The sequence below is a fragment of the Myotis daubentonii genome, unplaced genomic scaffold (genome assembly GCF_963259705.1).
Source record: "Myotis daubentonii unplaced genomic scaffold, mMyoDau2.1 SCAFFOLD_95, whole genome shotgun sequence".
Classification (NCBI taxonomy): domain Eukaryota; kingdom Metazoa; phylum Chordata; class Mammalia; order Chiroptera; family Vespertilionidae; genus Myotis; species Myotis daubentonii.
Genome location: NW_026775535.1, coordinates 83,246 through 110,000, shown reverse-complemented (window position 1 = coordinate 110,000; position 26,755 = coordinate 83,246). Strand labels below are relative to the sequence as shown.

Below are 26,755 nucleotides of genomic sequence, written 5' to 3'. Positions count from 1 at the left end.
CTTCGCTCAGCGTCCAGTGGGCCCTGCTGACCTCAGGCACTGGCAGGTGTGAGAGTCAAGGCTAGTGGCAGGGACAATGCACTCCGAACCCACGAGGGAAAGCTGAGGTCCGTGCAGGCAGTGGGGTTCCAGGAGCACAGTGAGGAATGGGGGTACCTGGCCCCCGTCCCCTCTCCTCTGGCGGGAGAGGCTGTGCCAGGCATTACCCACCTGCTTTACACACTGGCCAGGCTCCTACCTTCCTCCCTGTGATTTTGGGGTGACATTCAGTCACACTCCCAGTGGGGCTGCGGGTCCAGAGGCTGGGTGGGCCCGGGGGGAGGCCACAGATGGCAGTATCGGGCCCTGGGTGTGTGTGTCCAATTCCGTGCTTCTGGGAGGCAAATGAGGGTGAGACAGACACACACACTCACACTCACACTCACACACACACTGCTCCTCTGAGCAGCACACACCGGGCACCCCTCTGTGCCGTGACACCCGCTTGGGCTCTGGCTCTGGCCCTGCCAGAGTGAAGTCGCAGGCGCGTCCCCAGAGGGAGAGTGGGGCCCAGGGAGGGTGGGGCCAGAGGGAGGGTGGGGCTGGAAGCTCCCCAGGGCTGGAGGCTCCCCCGCCGGTCCAGCGTCCGCTCCGGATTTGGGTCAAAAACCGCGCTCCGCGCTCCTCCGTTCTTTCCGGCGACGGCCCGTCACCCCTCCCCTTCCCCTCGCCGCGGCGGGGGCGGGGGGCGCAAGGTCGCCGTCTGGCGGCGCAGACGCCCAGCGGCTCCGGGGAGGGACTTGGCCGGGTCTGGCCCTCCGCGCTGGGAGGAGGCGAGGAGCTGAGCTAGCGGCCGGGCTCGGGGGCGGGCACTGGTCCGGGGCGCAGCGAACCGGCCGGAGGGCCCGTGGGGACAGCGCGCGGCGAGGAGACCCGCTCCCGCGGCAGGAGCCAGGCCCGCGCTCCGCCTTCCGTCCTCTCCCGAGCGGCGCCGTCCTCTCCGCGAACACGGCGGGAAGGCGCCCTCTCCTTGCGGGCCCGGAGCTGCAGAGGCATCGCGGGGCGCGGCCGAGGGGTGGAGAAAGGAGAGGGAGCCGATCGGCCGGGCGGCAGTGACTCGCGGGGCCGCGGCTCGGCCAATCTGCGGGCGCTGACGCGGGGGGCGGCTCCGCGGCGTTCGCATATCTGCCCGCCCGGGTGCGGGCATCGCGAGGATCCGCCGTGGGCACTGCGCTCGGGTCGGCGCTGCACCTGCCGGGGATCGCCCGCCGCTCGGTGTGCCCCCCGCCCACTCCGCCTCCCCATCGGTCCCCGCGGCCCTGCGCCCTAGCTCCCCTCCGGATCCCCGCCTCCGGGCCGCAGCGCGAGAGGGCCCAGCCCTGCCCCAAAGAGCCGCCCTTTCTCCACCGCCCGGCCCGGCGCCCGGCGCCCGGCGCGGCCCCGGAGCCGGATCGGATTGCGCCGAGTCGCCACCGCCATCCCCAGGCCGAGCGCCCCGGCAGGAATGGGGCGCCGCATGGGCCCCCCGCGCGCCAGATGAGCGCGGTCGGCCCAGAGCCGGTCACTCGACTGGGCCCCAGCTCCGCGGACGAGGACCCTTGGGACCGGTCGCCGAGGGCGCGGCCGCTCCGGAGAGGCGAGAGGGACCGACCCGAGATGGCCCGGCCGGTGCGCGCTTGGGCGGTGGGCGCTTCCCACGTGGCGCGGGCCTGCGAGCATCCCCGGAGCTGGTAGCTGCCGGAAGCCAGATGCACCTTGATCCGTGCGGCGCCTCGTTCGGGCCGAGCCAAGCCTAGAGGGCGCGGGCGGGCGCTCCGAGGCGCCGTGAAGATGATCCAGGTGCGCCGGTTCCGCGTGCTCGTCCTGATGGTGTTCCTGGTGGCGTGCGCGCTGCACATCGCGCTGGACCTGCTGCCCCGGCTGGAGCGGCGCGCGCGGCCCCCGGGGGAGGCCGGCTGCTCCTGCGCGCAGCCCGCGGCAGAGGCGGCGCCGGGCTGGGCCCAGGCGCGCGGCCGCCCCGGGGAGCCCTCGGCCGCCGGCGACGCGGGCTGGCCCCACAAGCACACGCTGCGCATCCTGCAGGACTTCAGCTCCGACCCGTCCTCCAACCTCACGTCCCACTCGCTGGAGAAGCTGCCGCCCGCCGAGCCGGCCGAGGGCGCCGTGCAGGGCCAGGATCCCGGGGCGCCCAGACCCCGCGGCCACGCGCACCGGCCGCTGCTTCGAGACCCCGGCCTCCGGCGGCCCGTGCCGCCGCCCGGCCCCAGCGGGGACGGCTCGCTCCTGGCCCGGCTGTTCGAACATCCGCTGTACCGGGTCGCCGTGCCCCCGCTGACCGAGGACGACGTCCTCTTCAACGTGAACAGCGACATCAGGTTCAACCCCAAGGCGGCGGCGGAGAACCCCAACTGGTGAGTGGGTCCAGGGCCCGGGGTGGACGCCAACAGGGCCGGCCCCTCAGGCAGCCACGCGCCCTTTGAGAATAAAGACCCGCCCATGTGCCTTCCCCCCAGAAAAGGCCCTTCCGCGCCCCGGGCACTGTGTGCGGGGACCCACGGCCAGAAGGGGAGCTTGTGGGCCACCACCGGCCACCCCTGCCTCTTGTCCCTGCTGCCTTTGTCTCAGGAAGGGCTGCGTCCCTGAGAGGGGCAGGTGTGGAGCTGCCCCTGGGTCAGCCGCCCAGGCCTCCGGGCAGGGGAGCCAGGGAGGGTCCTGCCAGGCCCTGGTCCCGGGCTTGGGAAGTGAGGTCAGGCCACGAATGAATGAATGAATGAATGAGCTGCGGGTGGAGTGAGCATGAGCCCAGGGAGTGAGGGAGAGCAGCCCTGCCCCTGCCTGGGAGCCAAGCCTGCTCTGTGCGGACCTGTCACTGAGGACCCGTAGCTGAGGGGTGTGCGGGCTCCAAGGGGCCAAGGAAGGGCTCTCCCAGCCGCTGTGCCAGTGCCAGCCGCGTGGGGCGGCCGGGTGACAGCTTCATGGGGAGAAGCATCTCTTTAAACTGTCCTGGTCTAAACCCTCCCCCCAAGGCCCTCCTCAGCTGCAAAGAGCAAGCTGAGCAGATGCTGGGAGCAGGGTAGTGAAATATTAACCAGCAGTGAGGCCGGAATAAACAGCTACCTGGGGAGGTGACCCAAGCCCGGGGCGGCCAGGAGCCCAGACCTCTCCGAAAGAGCCTTCTCCTTGGAAACTAGGCCGTGTGCTGAGTCTGAAAGCCCCACCATGCATGCTTGGGGTCTTCAGAGGAGAGAGCCCAGAGCCAGTGGTTGGGGGGTAGCCCCACCCTTCGTGTCCACTGTGGTGGGGACTTGGGGCCGGGAAGGCCACATGCAGGTGAATTAGACCTGGGACAAGTCCACCTTCCCCCCCCCAAGCCCAGCAGGAAGTGGGGTCCGCTCTCCCCAGGCGTGTGAGGACAGCCTCGTGGGTGGCAGGTCCTGCCTCCTTCCTCTCTCCCCACCCACGACTGCCCTCGTTAAAATTAAATTTAGTCGGTTGCATCAGCCTTACCCCTGGTTGCTGGAGCCAGAGCGGAGTTCCCAGGGAAAGTTTCTGACAGGCTGGGCGTGTCAGACTTGCACATAGTCTGTGGTCAACAATGAGCTTGGTCCCCCCCACCCTCACCCAGGAGCCAAGGCCCCTTGCACCCCAAGCTGACGTCATGCTGTCTGGCGGCCTTGGTGACCCCAGGACAGACATGCTGGGGCCTTGCGCTGAGCTCCTGGTTGCTCCTGCTTTAGTTACAGCTGTCTGGGGCTCGGGGGTAAGTAGGAATTACGGCCTCTAGAGATGTGATTAGTCGTTAGAGCAGCAGCCACAGGAAAACACAGACCTGGCATGGCCCGTTGGCACAGAAGCTGCGTTGGTTCAGACCCAAAGTTAAAACCTTGGCGGCAGCGGCCACCCCCCCCCCCCGCCCCCCAGGTTCTCCATCCGCTCCCTGCTGACTGGGGTCCCTTCATCTCCGTAGGCCGCACGACGGCCCCGAGGGCGAGGACTTCGCACCCACGGGGGAGGCGGCCGTGGACAGCTACCCCAACTGGCTCAAGTTCCACATCGGCATCAACCGGTACGAGCTGTACTCCAGGGACAGCCCTGCGGTCGATGCCCTGCTGCAGGACCTGGGCGCCCAGAAGATAACCAGTGTGGGTAGGTGCCTCGCTGCACGTGCTACGGGCACGTGACTGGCATGCAACGGGGCCTGAGGGCCGGTGCCCCGGCTGGAGCATCCCCATCTGACGCCCACAGGCCTGGAGGAGGGGACAGGTAGGGTCAGGCCACGTGCAGTTGAGGGGATGTGCACTCAGCTCTTCCCCACCTGAGGAGGGCACAGCTCTCGCCACCAGCAGAGAAGGGACACCTCAGGGTTGTGCCCCTTCCTCCACGTGGGAGCTCAGGGGAGCATCCAGCGCTGCCTGGATTGGGCCGCACCCAAGCTTAGCCAGGGCTCTGCCCTTCCGTATGGATGGGCGACCCGGGCTCCATTGTGCACGTGCAGCCCCGCACTCTGGTTGGCAGGCAGCCTCCTGAGCACCTTGGGATCTGCTGAGTCGGACAGAAAGGGCAGCGGTTACTGGTTCTGGGAAAGCGTGTCAGCAGTGGTTTCTGCCGCGCGTGGAGGTCTGAGCCTTTGATCTCGGGCCTCGGGAAGGCCCCAGTGTCTGCAGTGGCTGGAGACGCAGGGGGCTGGGCAGATCCCTGGGCGGGAGCACCATTCCTGGCAGGTGCCCGCCTAGTGGGCTGTGAGTGAGGTCTCCATGCTGTGCACAGGGCAGCAGTCCTGGTGCTGGATGGGCGCCAGCCGCCCGGGGCTGTCCTGGTGCTGACAGGGCAGTTAGGTGCGGCCTCTGAGACAGGCAGGTGAGCTCCAAGTTCTCCAGAGTCTGCTCTGGGCTCTCTGCCCGGCCTGAGCTGCTTGCTGGGGGGAGGCAGACGGGCGGCTCCTCCCAGCACGAGAGGCTCACCCTGGAGCAAGGGGTGGTCTCCTCACCCAGCGTGCTGCCTGGAGGAACCTGAGAGCCACTCCCGTGCCCAGCGCCGCCCCGCCTCCCTGCTGACCCCGCCAGGGTCAGGGCTCGGGCCATGCTGGGCAGCAGTGAATGGCGGGGATGGTCAGAGAGAGCCACCGCCGGGTGGCCCTTCCTTCTGAGAGGAGTGTGGCTGCTGGGAAGACGCCCGGTGTCTTGCCACCTCCTCCATCTACTCAGCAGACTTTCGTGGGCACCGCCTGCATTTGGGCCCGTCCTGGTGGCGGGCAGTCGAGGATGAATCCATCCTCGAAGTGATTCTGCTGCCTGCTGACCTGAGAGTCCCAGGGAGACAGAAGGACGCACGCGGAGCAGGAGCAGATGCTTTAAGCGCTGCATAGACCCAGGCCAGGTGTGTCAGGGAGACGACCCCACCTGGAAGGAGGGTCTTCCTGGAGTCTGGACTCAGCAGGAAGGGCAGGGCTTCAGGAAATGGGAACAGTTTAGGGGTTCCTGCTGAGAGAGACTGCCTGCTGCTGCCGTGTGCACATCCCTCCGCCAGTTTCCCCACTTGTGCAGGGGGCTCGTGTCTCTCAGGAAGGTTGCCTCTTATTCTGATAATATGGTGAGCGTGACAAGCCTGTAAAATATTAACTGGTGCTCGCGTCTGGGCTTCCATGCCCCACCCCCACCCCCACCCCCACCTTGTCTAGGGCAAATGCAGGGTCAGGGTCAGGGTCAGGGTCAGGGACAGGGCTGTGAGGGTGCAGAGCCTGGGCCACCTCCCCTCAGAGAGCAGACGCCTCCCAGCCCTCACTGGACACACTTGGTGCCGAGGGCAGGGCTCCAGAGCCCGGGGCAGCTGCGGGGGTGGGGGGTGGGGGGGGCACCTCCAGGGCTCCCAGGCAGCTTTGCTGACCCTGGCCACCCTCCTCCTCCCATCCCCGTAGGGGCCTGGCCTTGGGGCACCACACCCCAGGGTTCTGGCTGAGGGTGCCCTGGGGAGAGTCCCTGCCCGTCGGGGTCCTGGGCTGCCTGAGCCGACTACACGGACCAGCCGGTCCTCCCCTGTCTGTGGGGCAGTGGGTCCGTCGGAGCGAGGGCTGGTCAGTCAGGGTCACTCTGCAGTGCCAGTTGGGCCACAGGTGTCACCGATGGGACCGGGTGCCCTGCCCCCGGCAGAGCATGGGCCTGGTTCTGCCAGTCCCCAGCCAGAGTGGCTTTGGGCACACGGACGAACCTCTCGTGCTCACGGGGACGCTGGTGGTGATAACCTGGACCTAACCTCCAGCTTGCGGATCTGAAATCCAAACAGCCCCTTCGACAGCAAAGGCCTGGCTCAGCCTGAACGTGTGGGCGAAGCCTGGCGTGATCCGTGTTGTCTCCCTCGCGGTGGAGTCGGGGTGCTTCCTCGGCTCTGCCCAGACCCAGGCAGCCCACACGCAGTGCGCGTGACGCAGGCACCGCCTCACTGCGGTCGTCCGAAGTTTCCGAAATCCCCGAACACGGGCACGTCCGCCTGCAGAGACTGTGAAGGACGTGAACCCGCGGAACGTACTTCACGGGGTCACCGCGGGCTCATGAGTGACGGAGAGCTGAGAACAGCTGGTCGAGCGCCCGCAGGGTGGGTTTCTGTGGCGTGATCTCCGTGGGGGCCCAAGCCCCTCACCCCAGGCGCCATGGGGAAGGGCCTGGGCCAGGAACTTGCCCCTCCCGCTGCCTGGGCCTGGAGACGCGCCCGGGCGAGTTCCTGCTTGTGAAAAGCCCCCTGTGCCCGAGGAAGCAGGAGTTCTCCCCCTGTGAGCAGAGAGAGCAGCATCCAGGGGCCCAGGAGACCAGGTCCAGGCCCGGCCGCCTCTGCAGGGAGTGGAGAGGAGCCGGCCAGGGCCAGCGGCTGGCATCTCCCATGACCCCACCCTTCCTGGGAGGGGTCGCCCCACGTCCACTGGACATTTGGTTGAAAACCCAGCTGCTTGAGACAAGCCCTGGCTGGGCCCTCACCAAGCAGGTCCTGATGGGGAGGTGTGGAGACTGGGGTCCCTGGATGCGAGGGTGTCCAGGTGGGAGCTGCCTGCCGCTGGGGGCCCACCTGGCATTGCTGTGGCCGAGGGGGCTGCGGCTTCAAGGCTCTCTGGGGACCCTGGGTGACACCCCCTTTACGGGAGCCCAGAGCCCGCCAGGATTCAAGGTTTAGCATCCCCGTCCTCCTGAGCATGAAATGGAAGGAAAGGAAGACAGAAGTCCCAGGCACCGCAGTGAGGGCATAAAAAAAGACCCTCGCTTTAAAGAGCCAGAAACCCAGCCTTCTGGCTGCCACCCTTCAGGTAGGGAAACTAAGGCCTCGGGCCGGGGGGGGGGGGCGCGGAGACTGGCCTGAGGCTAGGACATCCCTGTGCTCCGCTCAGGAGTCTGCCCTCAGCCATCGACCCCGGGCAGTCACTTTAATCATCCGTTGTTCACATTATTACACCTGGACCCGGCGTGTTGTTTGGGGGAGCGTGATTCCTGTGACGTTCGAGGTGCTTTCTCACTGGATGGTTCCCAAAGTCGCCAGCTGAGAGCCACTGACCGCTTCATGAGCGTGTGTGGCCAGTAGGGCTGTTTCATGGTCAGGCTCCCGGCTCCCGGCAGGGTGGCCGCCTTCGAAGGCTCAAGACGTCATCTCCTCTGTTCAGCTTGGACTTGGGCATGCGGCACCTCCCGTCAGCACGAATGAAGTCGCCGCCCTGCACGGTCATGGATGTGAAGAATCAAGGGCACAGTTAATGGCTCTGCTCTTGGGATGACTTACAAAGGAGAAGCCACGTGGCCGGAGAGGACTCGAGCAGCCTCTTGCCGGAAATGCCAACGGGTCAGGACAAACCCTCGCTGGTCCCTGAACCCAGGAGAACAGGCACCCCCCTCTCCCCTGCCTCGTCCCTCGTGGTGGCAGCGGAGTCCAGGGCTGACTGGCTGGAGGAGCAAAGGCTGTGTCTGGGGCCCCCAGCTGCTGCCCGGGTGCCGGGGGCATGGTTGCCCTGCCTCCTCCCAGCACCAGGAAGGCACAGGGTGCCTCCTCCCCAGTGCAAGGCGGTCGTGAGTCCCAGTGTCTGGGGCCTAGAAGCAGAGAACGGAAAGTGCCCAATGAGCCAGACCCCCCCAGGCCCAGTGCTGAGGGGCCATAGGTCATCCAAGAGCCGAACATGGAGAAAGCAGCAACTAGCGGAGCCCCCTCAGCGCTCCTCCAGCCTCTGGTCCAAGGTCAAGAACAAATGTCCAGCCCGGCCAGCGTGGCTTAGGGGTTGAGCATTGATCTGTGAACCAGGAGGTCACAGCTCGATTCCTGGTCAGGGCTCATGCCCAGGTTGTGGGCTCGATCCCCATGGGGGGCGTGCAGGAGGCAGCCGATCTATGATTCTCTCATCGATGTTTCTGTCTCTCCCTCTCCTTTCCTCTCTGAAATCAATGCAATATATATTTAAAACAACAACAAAAAAAGAACAAAAGCCCTGGCCCTGGCGCTGACGCGCATCCCCGCCCCGCACCTGCTCGCTCCATTTAGCGCAGACGGCAGCTGTGGCCCCGAACCCAGCGGGTGTGTGTTCCAGTTGTTCCTCGGATCCCAGGGAGGAGCTGGTTTCCACCCGGCAGTGCTCTCAGTTCCCTTTAAGTAAAAAGTTCTCAGAACCAGTGAGCCATCTTCCAGAAAAATGGGCGCCGGGCCGGCAGCGATTTCGGCTCTGCCTCCTGAAGGCACGGGGTGGTGGCCTGAAGTCGGCAGCACTGGCGGGTCCAGGTGGGTTAGTGGTCACGGGCGTCTCGGTGCCGATGAACCATGAATTGCAAAGCATTATGGAGACCTATGAACGCATATTAACGTACCATTAACGATGTGTGTTGTTGATGACCATCAATCAATGTTAATTACCAACATGTTACACTCGGTTGGGGATGTGACTTGAGGGTTAGGAATGACTGAGCTGGACGAAGGGTCGCGGCCAGAAGACTGGAGAGCAGGGCGCGCACAGGGGCACCGCGAGGGAGTGGCCGTGGGTGGGTGTGGAAGAGCTGGCCTGGATGCCCGGGTGCCCTGCGTGCTGGCGACTGGGTGGAGGCTGGGGAGATGGAGAGCAGGTGGCAGATGATGAGGGACGTGGTCAGTGAGAGCGACTTCTGAAGCCTGACCGCGGGATGCGCCTGGCTTGCCGCCCGTGGGACCCTTCTTGGGTCCCTCCCCAGGGCCGAGGTTGCTGGCCACCGGGGCCCCTGGAGCCCGACCAGGTGAGGCCCCTGGCAGCTCCGCCCAAGGCCTTTGCCTGCACACCTGGCGCCCCCTCGCATTGGCCTCTGCTCTCCTGTGACAAGGTTGCCTGAAGTCGCCAACCTCGGTTTGTCTATGAGCAGAAACCCCAAACCCACCCCCTTCTCCTCGCGGACGGTCTGTGCCCAGCTCCGCTGCTGTGGCCCTCGGGCCAGCCACCTCCCGGGGCCCACCCTGCCAGGGAGAGCGGGCTGCCCATCTGGGCACAGACTCCTGGGCACCTGCCTCTCCCCAGCAGGCCTTTGCCAGGACACCGGGCAGTGAGGTGTGGGTTTTGTAGGGAGACAACACCAGATTTCAGAGCAGAATTTGAAATGTCTTCCCTCGTGGCCCTAGCATGGCCACGTGAGAGGTGGATGCCGTGGGAAGGCACAGCCCCCAGAGGAGAGAAACGTGGTGCCCAGGACCGGGTGATGGCTGGTGTTTCTGGAGTCCGTAGTGGAGTTGAACGCCTTTCAATTTCTAACTAGTGGCCCGGTGCACAGATTCGTGCACATTGAAAGGAAATTAATTAGAAGACATATTTTAATATCATTATTTGCCCTTTCTCTATAACAGAAGTGTCAACCAAATTCACGATCACCAATGACAGATCGAAACACACGCATGCGATTAGCGCCAGCAAGAGCTTTTTGTGTATTGTGCATGCGTGAGTCAACTTAAACCTTTTGTGTGTGTGTGTGTGTGTGTGTGTGTATATATATATATATATACACAAACACACATATATATGGCTCAGCGACGAACGGCGAAACAACCAGTGGCTATGACGCACACTGCAGCAGCCAACCAGCCTGATCTGGGCCCCAATCGCCCCCCCCCCCAACCCCGGCCTGGCCCCCGATCAGCCCCCAACACCCCGATCGCGGGTGGGGTCAGCTGGCCAACCACCCGCAGCCCCTCCCCCCTCCGGCCTGGCCCAATGGGCCCCATCAGGGCGGGCTGGCCGGACCCTACCTGTGCACAAATTCATGAACTGTGCCCTTAGTATCCAATAAACTTGCTTCATTAGACCTGCTTTCTGATGCAGCTAAACTTTTAACAGTCCAGTGAAGCACCCCAACTTCTCTTCCAGGTAACTGTCAGCAACACAGCAGGAAACATCAACACGAAGCAGATTATTATTGTAGATCACGCAGGGAGAACAGAGGGTGAAATATTTAACTGCAGCCGTGTCTGACTATATTCTGCGCAGTGAGAAAACCTGACGTCATTGTCAAGGTCCACCATTTCTTTCTTCTGTTAAGTCGGGTCAAGTTTCTAAACTTTCTAAATCTCTGTTGTCTGGCTAGTGAAAAGAAAATAGGATTCTACCGAGTCTCCTATCTGCCTACTCCAGGACTTCTGTGAGGATCAAATGAGATGAGGCAGGGAAGACGCTTCACAGACATTTGGTTAAATTGTAAAATGTCTGCACCTGGCTATAAAGCAAGTTGTGTTCCTGGGCTGAAGAAACTGCAAGGAGGCTAGTTGCTAGGGAGAGGAAGCCGGGCGGTGCTATGTGACGTCATTATCCAGCACCCACAGCGACCCCTTCCAGGCTGGGCTGGGCTGGGGGCTGCATTTTGTACCATGGGGTCTTGGCAGTGTCGGCTGTGATTTGGTGAGGTGTCACCCCGGGGTGGTGGCGGGGCCTGTGTCCCACTTGGGGGAAGCTGAGTGTTGGTTTGTTGGCACCAGGTCTGTGGTGCCATTTGTTTTTAAATGGCCAGTGCGCATCATGGCAGCTCCTGTGTTGAATATCTGCCCCCTGGTGGTCAGTGTGCATCATAGCTACCGGTCGGACAGACACTTAGCCTTTTATGTATATAGATTACTTGTTTTCTCTGTGGGGAGCAGCAATGCGTGTGGATTTCCTTCCAGAGCAAGAGGGATTAAGCCGGCCAGGTTTGCATAACATTTTGTTATTAAGAGAGGCCAGGGTCCCCAGCCCTGGGAAGAGCGGTGGGCTGCCTCTGACTGGCTGGGGGGGGGGGGGGGGGGGCGGGGTTTAAACCCAGTGGCCCCAGCTGTTCCGTGGAAATGGGGACGTCCTGTGGGGCAGCATCGGGCCGCTCAGTGTCTCAGGAGCCACTGCTGTCCTCATCTTGTTAAAGAGCCGAGATTGTTCGTGATGAGAGGAGAGAAAATTGAACTCACCTGCAGCTTTCGGGAGAGAACCACCGTCCGCCCAGCAGGGCCGAGCTAAGAATCAAGTCACGGCGGCTTCCGCGTCCTTCACGCTCGGCATGTCGGAGGCCGCGCGGCTCTCTGTCCCTCGGGAGTCTCCAGTGTTTTGCGGGGAAGTGGCTTTGTGTCCCCGAGGAGCGTGCACTGGATCGTGGAGCCTGAGAGCTCTCGGTCCTGGATGCCAGGGCCAGGCCCTCAGACACAGCCCGGCCGTGGCCGGAGCAGACGCCGCACTGGGAGGAGTTGGCCGGTGGGGGCGGAACCTGGAGGCAGGGTCTGGGCTTGGTGCTCAGGGGCCACGGGCCACCGACAACCTCAGGGAGGTAACTCGCTCCCCGTGGCAACCTGCCGTCCTGGGGGTGCCCCGTCGGGTGCTCTCCCGAGGCGTCACGGCGTCACCCCTTCATGGGGCTGCTGTCCGAGGAGGTGGACGGGTCTCATCCCCATGTCCCAGGTGAGTGGCCCCTGCAGCCAACAGGGAAAATACGCTCCCTGGTTGTCTGGACCCCCAGACCCCCTTGGAGGAGGCTGGGTGGCACCCTGAGCCCCACTTACCGAAAGGGGACCCTGAGGTTAGGAAGCGTGAGCACCTAGGTGCCCAGCCGTAGAGGGCTGAGCGGAGCCTCCAGGCTCAGGGCTGCTGGTGGGGGCCAGCCCCTCAGCCCGGATGGAGCCCTCTGGGTGCAGGATAGGGAAGAACTCGCGGAGACAGCAGCAGGCGGGGTGTGCTTCCTTACGAGCAAAGCAGCTACAGCCGGCTGGCCGGGCAGCTTCTATGCGCGCTCGCACCAAGAGGCCTCGTGCCAATTAGGGACGCCCGTGCTACATTAACACACGTTAACACCAGCAGGTTCCACGAGGGTGCTCCGTGCAGCACCCATGGCGTGCACGCTTAGGGCAGGGCCTCCCCTGGTGACACTGCTATCCTCGCCTGACGTGTGCCCCTGGAGCCCCGGGCACTCTGGTCAGGGCCCCACAGCAAAGCCCTCCGGCAGCGCAGCCTCCTGCACGGCGACGCCCTCCCGCCTCAGCCCCGGTGTGGATGGTGTGGACGTTCACAGGTTGTGTCCACCCTCACTGACCTCAGCTCCACCCAGGCCCTGCAGGCCCTTCCTGACCTGCAATGGCCTCAGGTCCTCCACACTCTGCCCTCGGCGGCCTCTTTCCCTCGTCCGTGTGGACGATCCCCACGTGTGCGCCACACGCTGGCCGCCTCAGGCCGGCTCCTGGGTCTGTCCTGGGGCATCCAGGCTCACCTGGCCCGACCTTCACCTCCAGGCTGTTCCTCCTCCATCCAGCTGCTCCAGCCGAAACCTCGGGGTCACCCTCGTCTCTTCTCTCCCCTCCGTACCCCAACACCCTCTTCAAATGGCTCCTCCATCCCAGATATTTCTTGAATTTTCCCATTTTCTCCATCTCTTTCCTCACCTCCTCCAGCCACCCCCCACCCACTGGCCTCCACCCTCCACCCTAGTCAGCTCCCCACACGGAGGGGACAGCACCCACCTGCTCCCATCCCCTACTGCCCTGGGACCAGTGGCCACCAGACCCACCAGGTGCTGCAATGTGCCCGCTCTCTCCTCCTCCCCTGCCCCGGGCCTTCCCGACCACCCCCTGTTCTGTGGGGGCAGCTTCAGCACCACCCAGAGCGGCCTCTGCAGGCTCCTCCGGGCGTGGACCTCTCCACCACAGCCTGAAGCCCCTGGGTGCCTGTGGTTTACAGGGTCCCACCCAGTGGAGCGGGGACCCTGGTGGGGACACTGCCTCACTTCGCCCCTGTGACCACCCTGTCTTGGGTGGCCTGGGCCTCCCTGTGCGGTGACAGGGCTGGTCGGCCAGCTCACCTCCTGTGTGTGTGCAGCTGTGTCTGTGTGTGAGTGGGTGTGTCCAGGTGTGAGGGGTGTGTCTGGGGCGGGAGGCACTGCTGGCAGGTGTGTGCACCCAGCCGTTCCAGAAGCCGGGCCCTTTGTCTTGGGTTGGCCTGGGGAGAGATTCTCCCCAACCTCTGAATGGGGAGGCGGGCGTGTCGGCATCCTTGTGAGGAACCCCAACTCCCCAGGCAGAGTGGGGGCCCTTGGCCACGCCCAGGGCCCAGGCCATGAGGTCTGCGTGGGGAGCAGAGGGTCGGGCAGCGGGTGACCCTGTGTCTTTGCCTCTCTGCAGCCATGAAGTCGGGGGGCACTCAGCTCAAGCTCATCATGACGTTCCAGAACTACGGGCAGGCCCTGTTCAAGCCCATGAAGTAAGTGCTGGCGCCGGCGGCAATGGGGCGTGGGCAGGAGGGGGCAGGAGGTGCGAAGCGGGTGTAGAGAGGGTGCGGAGGGGGGCTGGGCTGGGCTGGCGCTGCCCACAGGCACCAGGTTTGGTGGAAGGTGCAGTGTGTCCTCCAGTAGTGTTTTGGGGTGAACTCGGTGACTGCTCCCCGCTTTCTCTCCGCTGCCTGCTGCCCCACCCTCACCCCTGTGACCCCGCAGGAAACCCACTGCTGCTCCGTCTGCCCCTTGGAGAGAGGACCCCGCCCCCACACGGCTCAGGGTCAGCAGTCTCCTGTAGGGCCAGGGTGGGTGTTTCAGGGTCTGCAGGCCATGTGGTCTGTGTCCCAGCTGCTCAGCGCTGCCCCCGCCCCAAAGCAGCCAGATAAGTGGACGCGCCTGGCTGTGCACCAGCAGCGCTTCAGCCGTAACCCTGTGGGCGTGGCTTGTCCTGCTGCAGGAAACATGAAAGCTGCCACAAGGTAAACGTGAGGCACCGAATGGCCAATACCCTGTGGCCGCCCCAAGGGAACCCATTCAACGATTAAATCCATGACCAATCATCTCTTTAATAAAAAACGTCCTTCTGTGACCTGATCCTCTCTGTAAACTGCTGGCAGAATACTCTGAACCGATTGGATGAGGAGGGTGGGGCCTGGGGTCCTGGGACGTTTGTGTGACTTGTGGCTGACGTAAAAGCTTAAGGGATATATATACACGAGGAGTGAGGATATTTTCCATTGATTTTTTTTTTAAGTAGAAGGGAGCAGGGACAGAGAGAAACATCGCTGTGAGAGAGTCACATTGACTGGGTGCCTCCCACATGCACCCCAACTGGGGGGTGGGGACTGGACCTGCAACCCAGGTACATGCCCTTGACCAGGAATCAAACCCAAGACCCTCTGGTGCTCCAACCCCTGAGCCGGGGTGGATCATATATTTTTAATACACATCTAAAAGCATATAATTAACACATTAGCCCAGGAGTTCCTATATTCAAGCAAGACTTTTTAACAGCTTTATCAAGTACTAGGGGCCCAGTGCACAAATTCGTGCACCTTGAAAGGAATTGTGGGCTGCAAGGCTGCAGTGGGCACAGTGGCGGGTCTCAGCCCATCGGCGCCCAGTCCCCTGTCTGCCGGCAGCCTTGCTCCCGCCGCCGCTGCTCCCATGGGCTGACAGCATCGGCCCCGCTCGCACCCACTGACCATGCAGAGCGACTGGGGCTGGCGCCAGCAGCAGGTACGATGGGGCCGGGGCCGGCAGCGGGTGCAAGTGGCAGCTACTGCGCCGATTGCCCCTCAGGAGCAGGGGGAGGTGGAGAAGCCCTCAGGGGTGATCGGGGCCGGCAGCCGCCACTCACACCCACTGAGGGCACCAAGCGATCGGGGCTGGCACCGGGCGCTGGCCGCAGGTGTGAGTGGCGGCTCTGGCGCCAGCAGCGGGTGTAGCGCTGGGCGGGACCGTGTCGCATGGGAGCAAAGAATTTTCAGTAACCACCAGAGGCTCACCCCGATGATAGCGACCGGCGCCCCTCTGTGGTCTGATACCCCCACTCACCTGCTCCACCATCCCACGGCGGTCAATGCCTGCCACATTCCACGCATGCCCCCGGTGGTCAGTGCGCGTTATAGCAACCGGATGTTCAGTGTTCCGCCGTCCAGTCTGTTTGCACGTTAGGGTTTTGTAGAAAATCCACATATCACCTCCGTCACCCACGTGAAGCCCATTGTTCTGTGCTGTGAGTGTGCGCGCCGAATTGCGTGTCCGCCACCAGGACCAGTTCTAGGACCTGCCCGTTACTGCGGAGAGCGCTGTGAACCCCAAGTCCTCACTCACTCATGGCCTCTATAGGTTCTGCAACGTTGAGTAAAATGTTGAGCAAAATGACGCATAAGGAAACCCTTCGCTGCGGGCTGTGGTGAGAACAAGAGTTAGTTCCTAGGGCAGCTCATCCGCGTGACGAGGGAGGACGTAGCAAAGCGTTGTGAGGGACCCTGGGCACAGGTTGCTGCCCCCCACTTCTCCTTGCCCTCCTCTGCTGGACGACCGCTGGCCCCCACCCGTCTCCACGTGTCTACATGTTGTGGGGCTTTCGAATGAATCGAATCACGAAATGCAGCTCTCTAGTGGCTTCTCTCCCTCAGCCGCACATCCTCAAGGCTCATCGAGTTGTGGCAGGTGCCAGGTCCTAGCTCCTTTTTTAAAAAAATAATTTTTATTGATTTCAGAGAGGAAGGGAGAGGGAGAGAGAGAAATATCCATGATGAGAGAGAATCATGGATCGGCTGCCTCCTGCGCACCCCACATGGGGATCGAGCCCGCAACCTGGGCCTGGGTCCTGACCGGGAATTAAATGGTGACCTTCTGGGTCATAGGTCGACGCTCAATCACTGAGCGTGTCGGCCGGGCCTGACTCCTTTTTCAGGCAGAACAATATTCCATCGTGTGGCTAGGTCACAGTCCATACATTCTTCACTCAGTGGCATTTGGGCTGTTCCCACCTGTTGGCCCTAAGAATAATGCTGTTGGGAACATTCACCTACCAGCTTTTGGGTGGACGTATGTTTTCATTTCTTTTGGGTAAATGCCCAGGAATGCAAGAGCCGGGCATGTAATAACCACCTTGACCTGCTCAGGAACTGCCGACGGCCTCCCACAGCAGTTACCGGCCCGCAGCCCACCGGCAGCCTCACTCTGCGAGACACTGGTGATTACCGTGCCCTGGATCCCGCCATCCCGGCGGGCGGGGGCGTCTGTGGACAGACTGGTGTCTCCAACAACGACAATGTGCAGCGGCTTCCAGGCCCGTGTTGCCGTCTCTGTCTTCTTTGCAGAAACGTCTGTTCAGGTCTCTTGCCGTTTCTTTAGCTGTTTTTGTTAAGAGGCTGTAAGAGTTCTTTCTATATTCCGGAACCTGTGTGGTGTCCTTTCTAATTTGCAGGATGTCTAGTTTATCTATTTTGTTGTTGCTTGTGATTTCGGTGTAACATTTAATACACCAATTTGATACTGAAAAATATGTGTAGTTAGCGGTGCAGGCGCCGTGTGTAAACATGTGTGTCTGTAGGTAGTGGTGCAGGCGCCGTGTGTAAACGTGTGTGTCTGTGGGTAGCGGTGCAGGCGCCGTGTGTAAACATGTGTGTCTGTAGGTAGTGGTGCAGGCGCCGTGTGTAAACGTGTGTGTCTGTGGGTAGCGGTGCAGGTGCCGTGTGTAAACATGTGTGTCTGTGGGTAGCGGTGCAGGCGCTGTGTGTAAACGTGTGTCTGTAGGTAGTGGTGCAGGCGCCGTGTGTAAACATGTGTGTCTGTAGGTAGCGGTGCAGGCGCCGTGTGTAAACATGTGTGTCTGTAGGTAGCGATGCAGGCGCCGTGTGTAAACATGTGTGTCTGTAGGTAGCGGTGCAGGCGCCGTGTGTAAACGTGTGTCTGTGGGTAGCGGTGCAGGCGCCATGTGTAAACATGTGTCTGTAGGTAGCGGTGCAGGCGCCGTGTGTAAACATGTGTGTCTGTGGGTAGCGGTGCAGGCTCCATGTGTAAACATGTGTGTCTGTGGGTAGCGGTGCAGGCGCCGTGTGTAAACGTGTGTCTGTAGGTAGCGGTGCCGGTGCTGTGTGTAAACATGTGTGTCTGTGGGTAGCGGTGCAGGCACCGTGTGTAAACGTGTGTCTGTAGGTAGCGGTGCCAGCGCCGTGTGTAAACATGTGTGTCTGTAGGTAGCGGTGCCGGTGCTGTGTGTAAACATGTGTGTCTGTGGGTAGTGGTGCAGGCGCCGTGTGTAAACGTGTGTCTGTAGGTAGCAGTGCAGGCGCCTGTGTGGCTGATGTTGGGTGTGGCGTCCCTGCTGAGTGCGCGGTCCTGGTGGCCTTTCTGTGGCCTTGGGTCCATTCCTTCCTGCGTGCTGACACGTGCTGGCAGCTAGCGGCTGCAGAGAGCATGTGGTTTCCCCCAGCACCTGCCCCTCCTTCCCTCCTTTTCTTTCTGTCTCTGAGGCCACTCTGCTGGTTGTGACACTGCACACACACCACCCCCTCGAAGCTGTTTCCTCATCTCCATGTTGTTGTTAGGACTTGGCGGCTGCTGCTCCGGACGTGGCTGGTGGCTCTTCCTCGCATCAAGTCACTTGACCTTTCCGATCACAGGGCAGGTTTTACTACCCACTCTCCTGCACTCTCCTTCAAGGAGGAGGCACTGGGATCAGAAGGGTTTACACAAACAAGGAGTGGGCCGCAGACCAGGGCTTGGGCCCAGGCTCGTTCGCCAGCCCGAGCAGGCATTCCTGCCCTTCCCGCCAGCCCTGGGCCCTGCATGTGGCACAGAGGCCCTAAATATTTCGATTTCTCTCCTATTTGCTGTGTTTATGGTGCACAGGGCGGGGCCCCCAGCCCAGCGTGTCCACCACCTTGACTTACTGTTCTCTGCCGACCAGGCCACGCACAGGGCTGAGGCTGAGATTCCGCCGGGCGTCCTGTGCCCAGAGCCTCCCCACGCGCCATCTGCTCTCTTTCTTTTTGCAAAGGCTAGAAGTGTGTGTGCATGTGCGTGTGCGTGCGTGTGTCTGTGTGTGTGTCTCGGAGATAAACCATCTGTGGCAGCTGTTTGGAGGCCCATCCCTCGGGCACAGACGCATAAGCGGCTGTAGAAACCTTGCGGGGAAGGTGCTTCTAAATCAGAAATTTGAGCCCCTCTTGCTCTGATCAGTGTGGCCGCCAGGCACCAGCGCACACGGCGAAGAGGAGGCGCAGGCCGGAGAGCAGGGCGGTGGGCAACGCTGGACGCCGGGCCTGGTCCTGTGTTCGCCGTGCGGGCGCTCGGGGCCCAGGGGCAGGTGGACAGACGGTGGCACAAGTTAGAGCAGGACCTCGGGCGAAGCTGCCGGGGGCCGGGGGGGGGGGGGCGGTACGGAAGGAGCTCTGGCTGCTCAGCGACCTCGGGAGACCGTGGAGACGGTGTTGCCGAGTGGGTGGAGTTGTCTCCGGGCGGGAAGGCTTCTGGCACAGGATCCACACAGGAGGCCGTGGGGCAGTGCCCGGTGCTGAGGGCCGGGGATGGCACCGTCAGGAGTGGGTAAGTCTTTGAGTTGTTCTGATAATTTGTTTCCTCCGCTCTGCTGCCCTCACTCAGCCCAGAGGCAAACACATTGCCCAATAGCAGTCGCAGGGTGTGGAGCCCGCAGAGGCCTGGGCCTGGCCAGAGGTGGACAAGGACCCTTTTGTGTCCACGCTCAGCTCGGGCCGGCCTCCAAGCCCCCCGCCCTCCGCCTGACTCGGGAGCTCAGCATCCTCTATGGGGCCAGCGCCAGGTTCCTCAGGCAGAGCTCGTGTGCCCATAGGAAGCTGCCCGAGCCGTGCCCCACCTGGGAGGGCAGTGCTTGGGTCAGAGCTGTGGGCCCGGCCGAGGTGGACCTCCCCTTACAGATCCTGGCACTCAGGTTCGTCCCTCTCCGCCCCCCCGTGGGTCCCGCCTGGCACGGTCATCAGTACCCACTCAGACCTGGCGTGACATCAAGTACTCAGCAGTGACCAGGACCCAGAGGAGCTTCAATTCTATGGGGAGTCGGCAGCCACGCACACAGATAAACACACACGTTTCAGAGGCCGAGTCCCTGGAGGGGATTCAGACAGAGGCTCACTGGGGCCAGGAAGGCCTCTGGCTCGGCCCCAGGTCCTGGAGAGGAGGGAGGGAGTGGCCGCGTGGAGCCCCACCCAGGCCCAGGGCAGATGGGAGGCGGGGTCTGAGCAGAGGCCGTGCCCACAGGCTCACTCCCCTCCAGGCTCCTGCTGTGGGACACGGCTTGTCTCCAGTTTCATGGACCATTTTTATAGAAGAACCTGGACTTTGAGAAGCAAACCAACGACCCATTACAGCGTTTGAGAGAGACTCCTGAGCTGCCCGGGACTCAGCAGGAGGACGGCGCTGGCCGATGGCCCTCGCGCCCCTGCTCCCTGCCTGGCCATCCACCCTGAGTCCACATCGCGAGGACCAGCTGGACGTGGGGGAGCTCGAGGAGGCGAGAGCGGGAGCAGCATCCATGGGGCAGAGTGGGGCTGGCCGGCTGCAGGGCTGCTGCTGGAGGACAGCACGGTGGAGCCTTCGTGCCGGGTTTTGGAGAAGGGTCTTCTCCCCTTCGCTCCTGGGGCCACTGCAAACCTTCCCCCGGCATCCAGGTCCCCCTTCAGCACGTGGCTCGCTCTGCCCCCCGCCAGCTGAGCTCTCAGCACCGCCCTCTGGACAGAGGTGCATCCACGGGAGGGGCCGAGGAGCAGGACTGCAAGGTGCCCTCCTGGGCGTGGTGGGCGTGGTGGGCACGGTGGGTGTGGCAGGCACAGGCTCCATGGATGGGGCAGCAGGTCTCTGCGTCCTCACGGCCGCCTGGGGAGTGGCTTGGCGGGCTACCAAGCTGTGTGATGCCAGTGCCGGCCGTGTGCATGGCCCTGTTCATGCACCTGCAGCCAAAGGGCGCTACCCAGGCCGACCGCAGGAGTTAACCATCCCCACCTGCTCCCGCGTGGCAGCGGGAATCCCGTGTGTAACAGGGCCAAAGGGAAAGGGGATTATTAATGACTAGAGGCCTGGTGCACGAAATCCGTGCATGGGTAGGGTCCCTAGGCCTGGCCAGTGATCAGGGCCGATCGGGGGCCTTCCTTTGCTCCGCGCTGCCCCCGGTGGTCAGCGCACATCATAGCGAGTGATTGAACTCCCAGTCTCCCGGTCAAACTCCCAAGGGGACACTTTGCCTATTAGCCTTTTATACATAGAGATTCATAACAGCTGCAGAGACCTAGGCAGGGGGTGAAAGATGGTGCACGCTTAGTGAGGCCCTGGAGAGGCAGTTCTGGGCCCACCCTGTGCCCATTGAGCAGATGGGGAGCTGAGTTTGGGCAGGGTCGCCTCGCAGGGCCCAGGCCTCCAGCGTCCCCACCCTGATCCACCACCCCTCGCTCACTATGGCAAATGTTTCCCTGGGGACTCTGGAGAAGATCATCCCCTTTGTTTAAAATCAAGGCAAGTAGGTCATTTCCCCCAAAGCCACTCTCCTGACAGCAGAGCCGGGCATGTCTTTGTATCTCGCTGCTTATTGCTGTCTTGGGGTGCCTGCTGGTATGTGGGCCGTCCCTCTAGTTGTCATGAACGGGAGGGAAGATTAAAAGGCCAGGAAGGAACTAGGGCCTTCATTTTCCGTGTACGGAAAAGGCGGCGTTTCTTTCAGGGGCAATGTGGTCAGGCCCGGCAGGTTTGATGCCCCAGGTCCACTTTGCAGGTAAGAGCTCCTCGAACAGCCTGGAGAACGGGCTGCCTGCAGCGCCCCCCAACCTTAGGGGTTCTCCCCCTGGAGGGAAACAGCAGCGATCCTGACGCTGAGCCCCGTCCTCAGTGGGAAGACCCAGAGCAGCGTGGCATCCTCGACTCTTATTACGTTTAAACAAGACGATGCACCGAGGGCCTTCGGTGCAGGACAGCGGCCTCTGGGGAAGGCGCACTCACTTCCCCTTTAACGTCACTCCTGAGTCACCCCCCTGAGAACCGGGGGAGCCGGCAGAGGGTGTTGGAAACAGGGCACCCGTGGGCTGAGCCCTCTGGCTGGCCGTCTCCCTGTCTGGGGGGCGGGGCCATGTCACGGTCGCGAGGACTCAGGAGGGAAGTCACGTAGCTGCTCAGTGGGCATCCACTCCTGGGAGGAGCCGGATAATGTCGGCTTTTGTTCCTCACAGGCCTTGGGAACACGCTGCCAGTTTCCTCTGTTTTGTTTTATTTTTGTTAATCTTCACCTGAGGATGTTTTTCCGTTGATTTTTAGAGAAAGTGGAAGGGAGGGGGAGAGACAGAGAGAAACATGGATGTGAGAGAGAGACACTGATTGGTTGCCTCCCACATGCGCCCGACCAGGGCCGGGAATCCACCTGCATCCAGGGTGCCTGCCCTTGACCAGAATCGAGTCCAAGACCCTTCAGCCCCCTGGCCAAGGCTCTAACCACTGAGCACCCGCCAGGGCCAGTTTCCTCTGTTTTTAATCCAAACATGAGTTCTCAGTTCTGCACAGATTAAAGGACATTGAGGTGTTGACAGTAACGGTGGGGACTCTAGGGGGCTGTCCCTCTAAAGCAGTGGTTCTCGACCTTCCTAATGCCGCGACCCTTTAATGCAGTTCCTCATGTGGTGGTGACCCCCAACCATAAAATTATTTTCGTGGCTACTTCATAACTGTCATGTTGCTACTGTTATGAATTGTAATGCAAATATCTGATCTGCAGGATGTATTTTCATTGTTACAAATTGAACATAATTAAAGCATAGTGATGAATCACAAAAACAATATGTAATCATATGTGTGTTTTCCGATGGTCTTAGGTGACCCCGTGAAAGGGTCGTTCGACCCCCAAAGGGGTCGCAACCCACAGGTTGAGAACCGCTGCTCTAAAGGGAGGGGCTGCGTGGGGGTGACACATGGAAGGTGGAGGAGTCTGGTGCGGGGCCGAGACGCGGGGATGGGTCTCGCTGGAATGGGGCTCTGCGGTGACCATCCTCCCACGGAGCCCCGTCGTTCACGGGTCCCCCCACAGAGCAGGGCCCCAAAGAACTGGCCTCTCTCGGACACGGGGACTGTTCCTGCAGCCAGACCCCGGGCCCTTCCTGTGCCCCCTGAGCCTGGGCACCCAACCTCGCGGCCGACACTTCAGGCTGCGCACGCCCAGCTTTGGGCCGTGGAGTTAGTTGTTCTGCTCAGACTTGAGGACCCTCAGCTGCAGCGTCTGACACTGGAGGGTGCAGAGGAAGGAGCGCAGACTTGGGTCAGAGACACCTGTTCCTACCCAGGACCTGCCATTTCCATCCTGTGATTCTGCAAACGTGCCTTCCTCTTTCTCCACCTCTGACCTCCATGTCAGTAAGACAGGGGCCAGGGTCAGAGCCGGCGGACCCCCGGCCTGATCGTGCACCAGCGCTGGCCCAGCATTTACCAGGTTCTGCCTCTTTGGCTTCTGTGGAAACAGAGGTACTTTTCCTCAGAAAACCCTGTCGTTTCGTAGACGTGCAATGCATTTCCTGAGAGGTGGCGTGACCAGAGCTGGAGGAAGCAGACCAAGGCGCACACCTTCCCAGGCTGCCTCAGGCACTAGGCTCGTGGGCGTTGGTCAGCAGCCACGGGGAACCAGCACAAAGGACAGCTCCTCCCTGTCGTTGAGGGGGGACCCTGACTTGGGGCCCCGTGCTCCTGGGTGCTGCTCCAGGAGATGCTGGTCCAGCCTCCGGTCTCCCCACTTCATGGGGCAGGTGCCAGCTTGGAGCTCCTCCGATCCCGGTGCCCAACAGCCTCTCCCACATGTCCATCCCCACCACCCCAGGGAGAAGCCCAGACCAGGTGGGCCACGCCCTGCACCTGCCCTCCCGCGCCTGGGCACACCTGTAGCCAGGACACCTGGAGGAAGGAGTGGTTGCCAGGTGACCGGGATCAGCCAAGTCCAGTCTCCTGCCTGGGGCAGTGGGTTCAGTACTTTTCCAAAGTGTTTTCCCCAAACGTCGGAGTCAGCGACAGCACCGGCCCGGGAGGTGGGGGGTGGTGGTTGCAGACTCCCCACATGTCCCTTTTTGCAGCCTGGCCCTGAGCAGAGCCAGCGTGACCCTGCAGCAAATACACGCTGCGGAGGCCCTGAGCTGCCGGGCGTGGACGGGCCGTAGGGACAGCTGGCGGGAGGTGAGCAGACGGCGCGTGGAGGATGACTCTGGTGGGTGATGCGTGGGGGGGGGGGGGCTGCTCCTTCCTTCCTCCCGTCCCTGCAGGACACGCTTGCAAGTGTGCACGACCCTCATCAGCCTCCCCCTCACTGGCCTTACAAATCAGTCCTGGCTTTTCCTCCTCACTCCTCCCCGAGTGTGTGTGTGTGTGTGTGTGTGTGTGTTGTGGGGGAGGGGGGACCGGCTCTGAAGACAGGAAGGGCCGTACCAGCCAGCCCCACCCAAGAGCCCTGCCTGAGCATCTTGTGAGGACGGAGGTGAGAGTGCCCGGTTTTACAGCTGGGAACGGGCGAAGAGGTGGGGCGCTCCCCCAGCTCTCCTTGTTGGAAGCAGGTCTGCCCACCCCGGGCCTCTGCTCCCACCCAAGTGTCTGCCAACGCGGAGAAGGGGAGGCTGACGCCAGGGTCCAACCTGTGGGCCTCCCCCCTGGGCATGCTCCTCAGAGCCCAGCTCAGCCCTGGGGCCTCACAGGTGAAATTGGGTCCCTGCCCCAGGGAGCTCCCAGTCTGGAGGAGCCTTCCAACCTCGCACAAGCCACCTGCACAGGTGGGGGTGTGCTCAGCAAGCAGGGGAACCCAGAGCCTCTCAGAGCCTCTGGAGTGAAGGCAGACAAAGAGCACTCATAGCCACTTCTTTGCCTTCCGGGCCTGAGGGAAAGGGCATCGGGAAGCCAGAACAGCCTGGCCTGTGTGGCCTTGGGGCTGGGACAGAGCTGCCTTTCTGTGAACTGCTCAGGATGGAGGAAATCCCCGAGGCAGGAGGAGGGAGGGACCAGGAACTTTCCAGGAACCTGGTCACAGGCTGTGAGAAGTGGCTGCACTGTTCCCAGAGCAACAGGGCTCAGAGCCACCTGCCCTCCAGGTGTGTGGCCCACTCAGAGGTGAGGGAGGCAGGACAAAGGTCACAGCATTGCCAGATAGAAATGCTCACTTTTTAGCATCACAGATATTGCCACTGCACATCAGGGAATAAGAGGCCAATGTGTGTTAGGGACAATGGCCATGGCGGTAATGGTGGTGGTGATCGTGATGGTGGTGATGATGGTGATGGTGGTGATGGTGATGGTGGTGGTGATGATGGTGATGGTGATGGTGATGGTGGTGATGGTGGTGGTGATGCTGGTGATGGTGATAGTGATGGTGATGGTGATAGTGATGGTGATGATGGTGGTGGTGGTGGGGGTGATGCTGGTGATGGTGACAGTGATGGTGGTGATGGTGGTGATGATGATGGTGATGGTGGTGATGGTGGTGGTGGTGGTGATGGTGATGGTGGTGGTGATGATGGTGATGGTGATAGTGATGGTGGTGGTGGTGGTGGTGGTGGTGATGCTGGTGATGGTGATAGTGATGGTGATGGTGATAGTGATGGTGATGATGGTGGTGGTGGTGGGGGTGATGCTGGTGATGGTGACAGTGATGGTGGTGATGGTGATGGTGATGGTGGTGATGGTGATAGTGATGGTGGTGGTGATGGTGGTGGTAATGGCGGAAATTGAAGAAATAACAGGGAAAAGAGCTGGACATTGCAAATAGGTTTATGCCTCTTCCCTGTGCTTCTTCCATCAGTCCCTCCTCTGTCCTTCTGTTTATTACTCACCTGTTCTACAGCAGGTGCTTGGCTGGGCACTCCTGCCCTGGCCCTCCAAGTAATGGTCTAGTGCAGGGGTGGGCAAACTTTCTGACTCGAGGGCCACAATGGGTTCTTAAACTGGACCGGAGGCCGGAACAAAAGCATGGATGGAGTGTTTGTGTGAACTAATATAAATTCAAAGTAAACATCATTACATAAAAGGGTACGGTCTTTTTTTTCAATAGTTTTATTCATTTCAAACAGGCCGGATCCGGCCCGCGGGCGTAGTTTGCCCACGGCTGGTCTAGTGCCATGGTGCCAAGCTCCTCAGGGGAGAAGCCTTCTCACTGGCTGTCAGGAAGGCAGGGCTGAGGGGAGGCAGGGCACAGCACAGGCAACGTGTAGAAATGGGCAAGGCTGCTGAAGGGTTAGTGACACCAGAGCTGCGGGGGGGGGGGGAGGGCAGGGCTGGAGGTCACCAGGAGGTTTCTGACAGTCCTGGCTGGGGGGAGGGACGAAGGGCTAAGGGTGGGGAGGCCCGGCCCCAGAGCCCAGGTTGGACGGGTATGAGCCGCATGCGCCCGTCCACCGGAAGGTTTTCTCAGTGTAAGCCCTTTCTGTTTTGTCCCCTTTTTTCTAGGCAAACGAGAGAGCAGGAGACACCCCCTGACTTTTTTTATTTCTCTGACTACGAGAGGCACAATGCGGAGATCGCTGCCTTCCACCTGGACAGGTGAGCTGACCCACCTGCGGCTCCCACAGATGCCAGGCTGTGGGGTCTGAGCTTGAGCTGGTCCCTTCAACTCTTGCCGCTCCCTGCGGTGGGGCCCGTGGCTACCCCGTGCACAGAGCGGAACACGGGCGCTGTGAGCATCTGATTTGCTCATGCTCAGAGCCACTCCTCCCCCAAGAGAGAGCTACTCCCTGCCCTCAGGTCACAGCCCAGATGGATGTGCCCTGCTTCCCACACCTAGAACAGCGGCTGCAAGACATGCGGGGGGGGGGGGGGGGGGCAGTGGGCCACTGGAAAAAGGAAAGAGGAAGGGGCACCGAGAGCATGGATTTTGCGCAGGGAATTGCAGGTGTGAATTTCTCTGGGAGGTGAGGATGGGAGCGAGGGAGGGACGAGGGACGCAGGTCTCACAAACCATCCTCCACTGTGGGCACCTGTCTTGGGGGCAGTCTCCTCAGCAGAATGGATTCCTCTTTGGGCTCCACATGGCCCCTGGCTGCTGGGGAGGTGGACAGGTGGCCCATGTATGACCATGTGGGATGGACAGAGCACCCCCAGGGACAATCCATGGGCCTGGCTTTGGGGTCAGCCCCAGGGTCCAGAGGGTTGCCCCCCGCCCCACGGTGCTCTGGAGCCCCAGCGTGCGCGTGTGCCCTGGGCCCACAGCGTGACGTCTCCCAGGCTGGTTACAATGCAGAGTCCCCTACGGACCAGACGGAACCCCAGGGCCCACAGGCAGAGGCAGACACATTCCCTCGGCGCCACCTGGGGCAGCCACAGGGGCGCCGATAACACGCCCTCCCACGCCCTCCCGCCAGGATCCTGGACTTCCGCCGCGTCCCCCCCGTGGCCGGCCGGATGGTCAACATGACCAGGGAGATCCGGGACGTCACGCGGGACAAGAAGCTGTGGAGAACCTTCTTTATCTCCCCAGGTAGGCTGCGCCCGGGGGGCCCTGCTGGCTGCACGCGACGGGGCCCAGGGACCCGTCAGTGTGTCGAGGACTGGTCCCCAGCCTGCAGTTCCCTCGGACCCCGCCTGTGCCCTCCACGTGC

General features: G+C 61.9%; 1 protein-coding gene across 1 annotated transcript in view; it reads left to right on the top strand.

The window, feature by feature from the left end:
* The first annotated feature begins 751 nt into the window (after positions 1–751).
* The window catches only part of FAM20C (FAM20C golgi associated secretory pathway kinase), a 33,844-nt gene continuing 7,840 nt past the window's right edge, over positions 752–26,755 (top strand). The window contains exons 1-5 of the mRNA XM_059680750.1: positions 752–2,390; positions 3,947–4,125; positions 13,576–13,654; positions 25,608–25,700; positions 26,519–26,634. Of these exons, the coding sequence (XP_059536733.1) occupies positions 1,810–2,390; positions 3,947–4,125; positions 13,576–13,654; positions 25,608–25,700; positions 26,519–26,634 (1,048 nt within the window). The 5' untranslated portion in view covers positions 752–1,809. The remainder of the gene's footprint in view (positions 2,391–3,946; positions 4,126–13,575; positions 13,655–25,607; positions 25,701–26,518; positions 26,635–26,755) is intronic.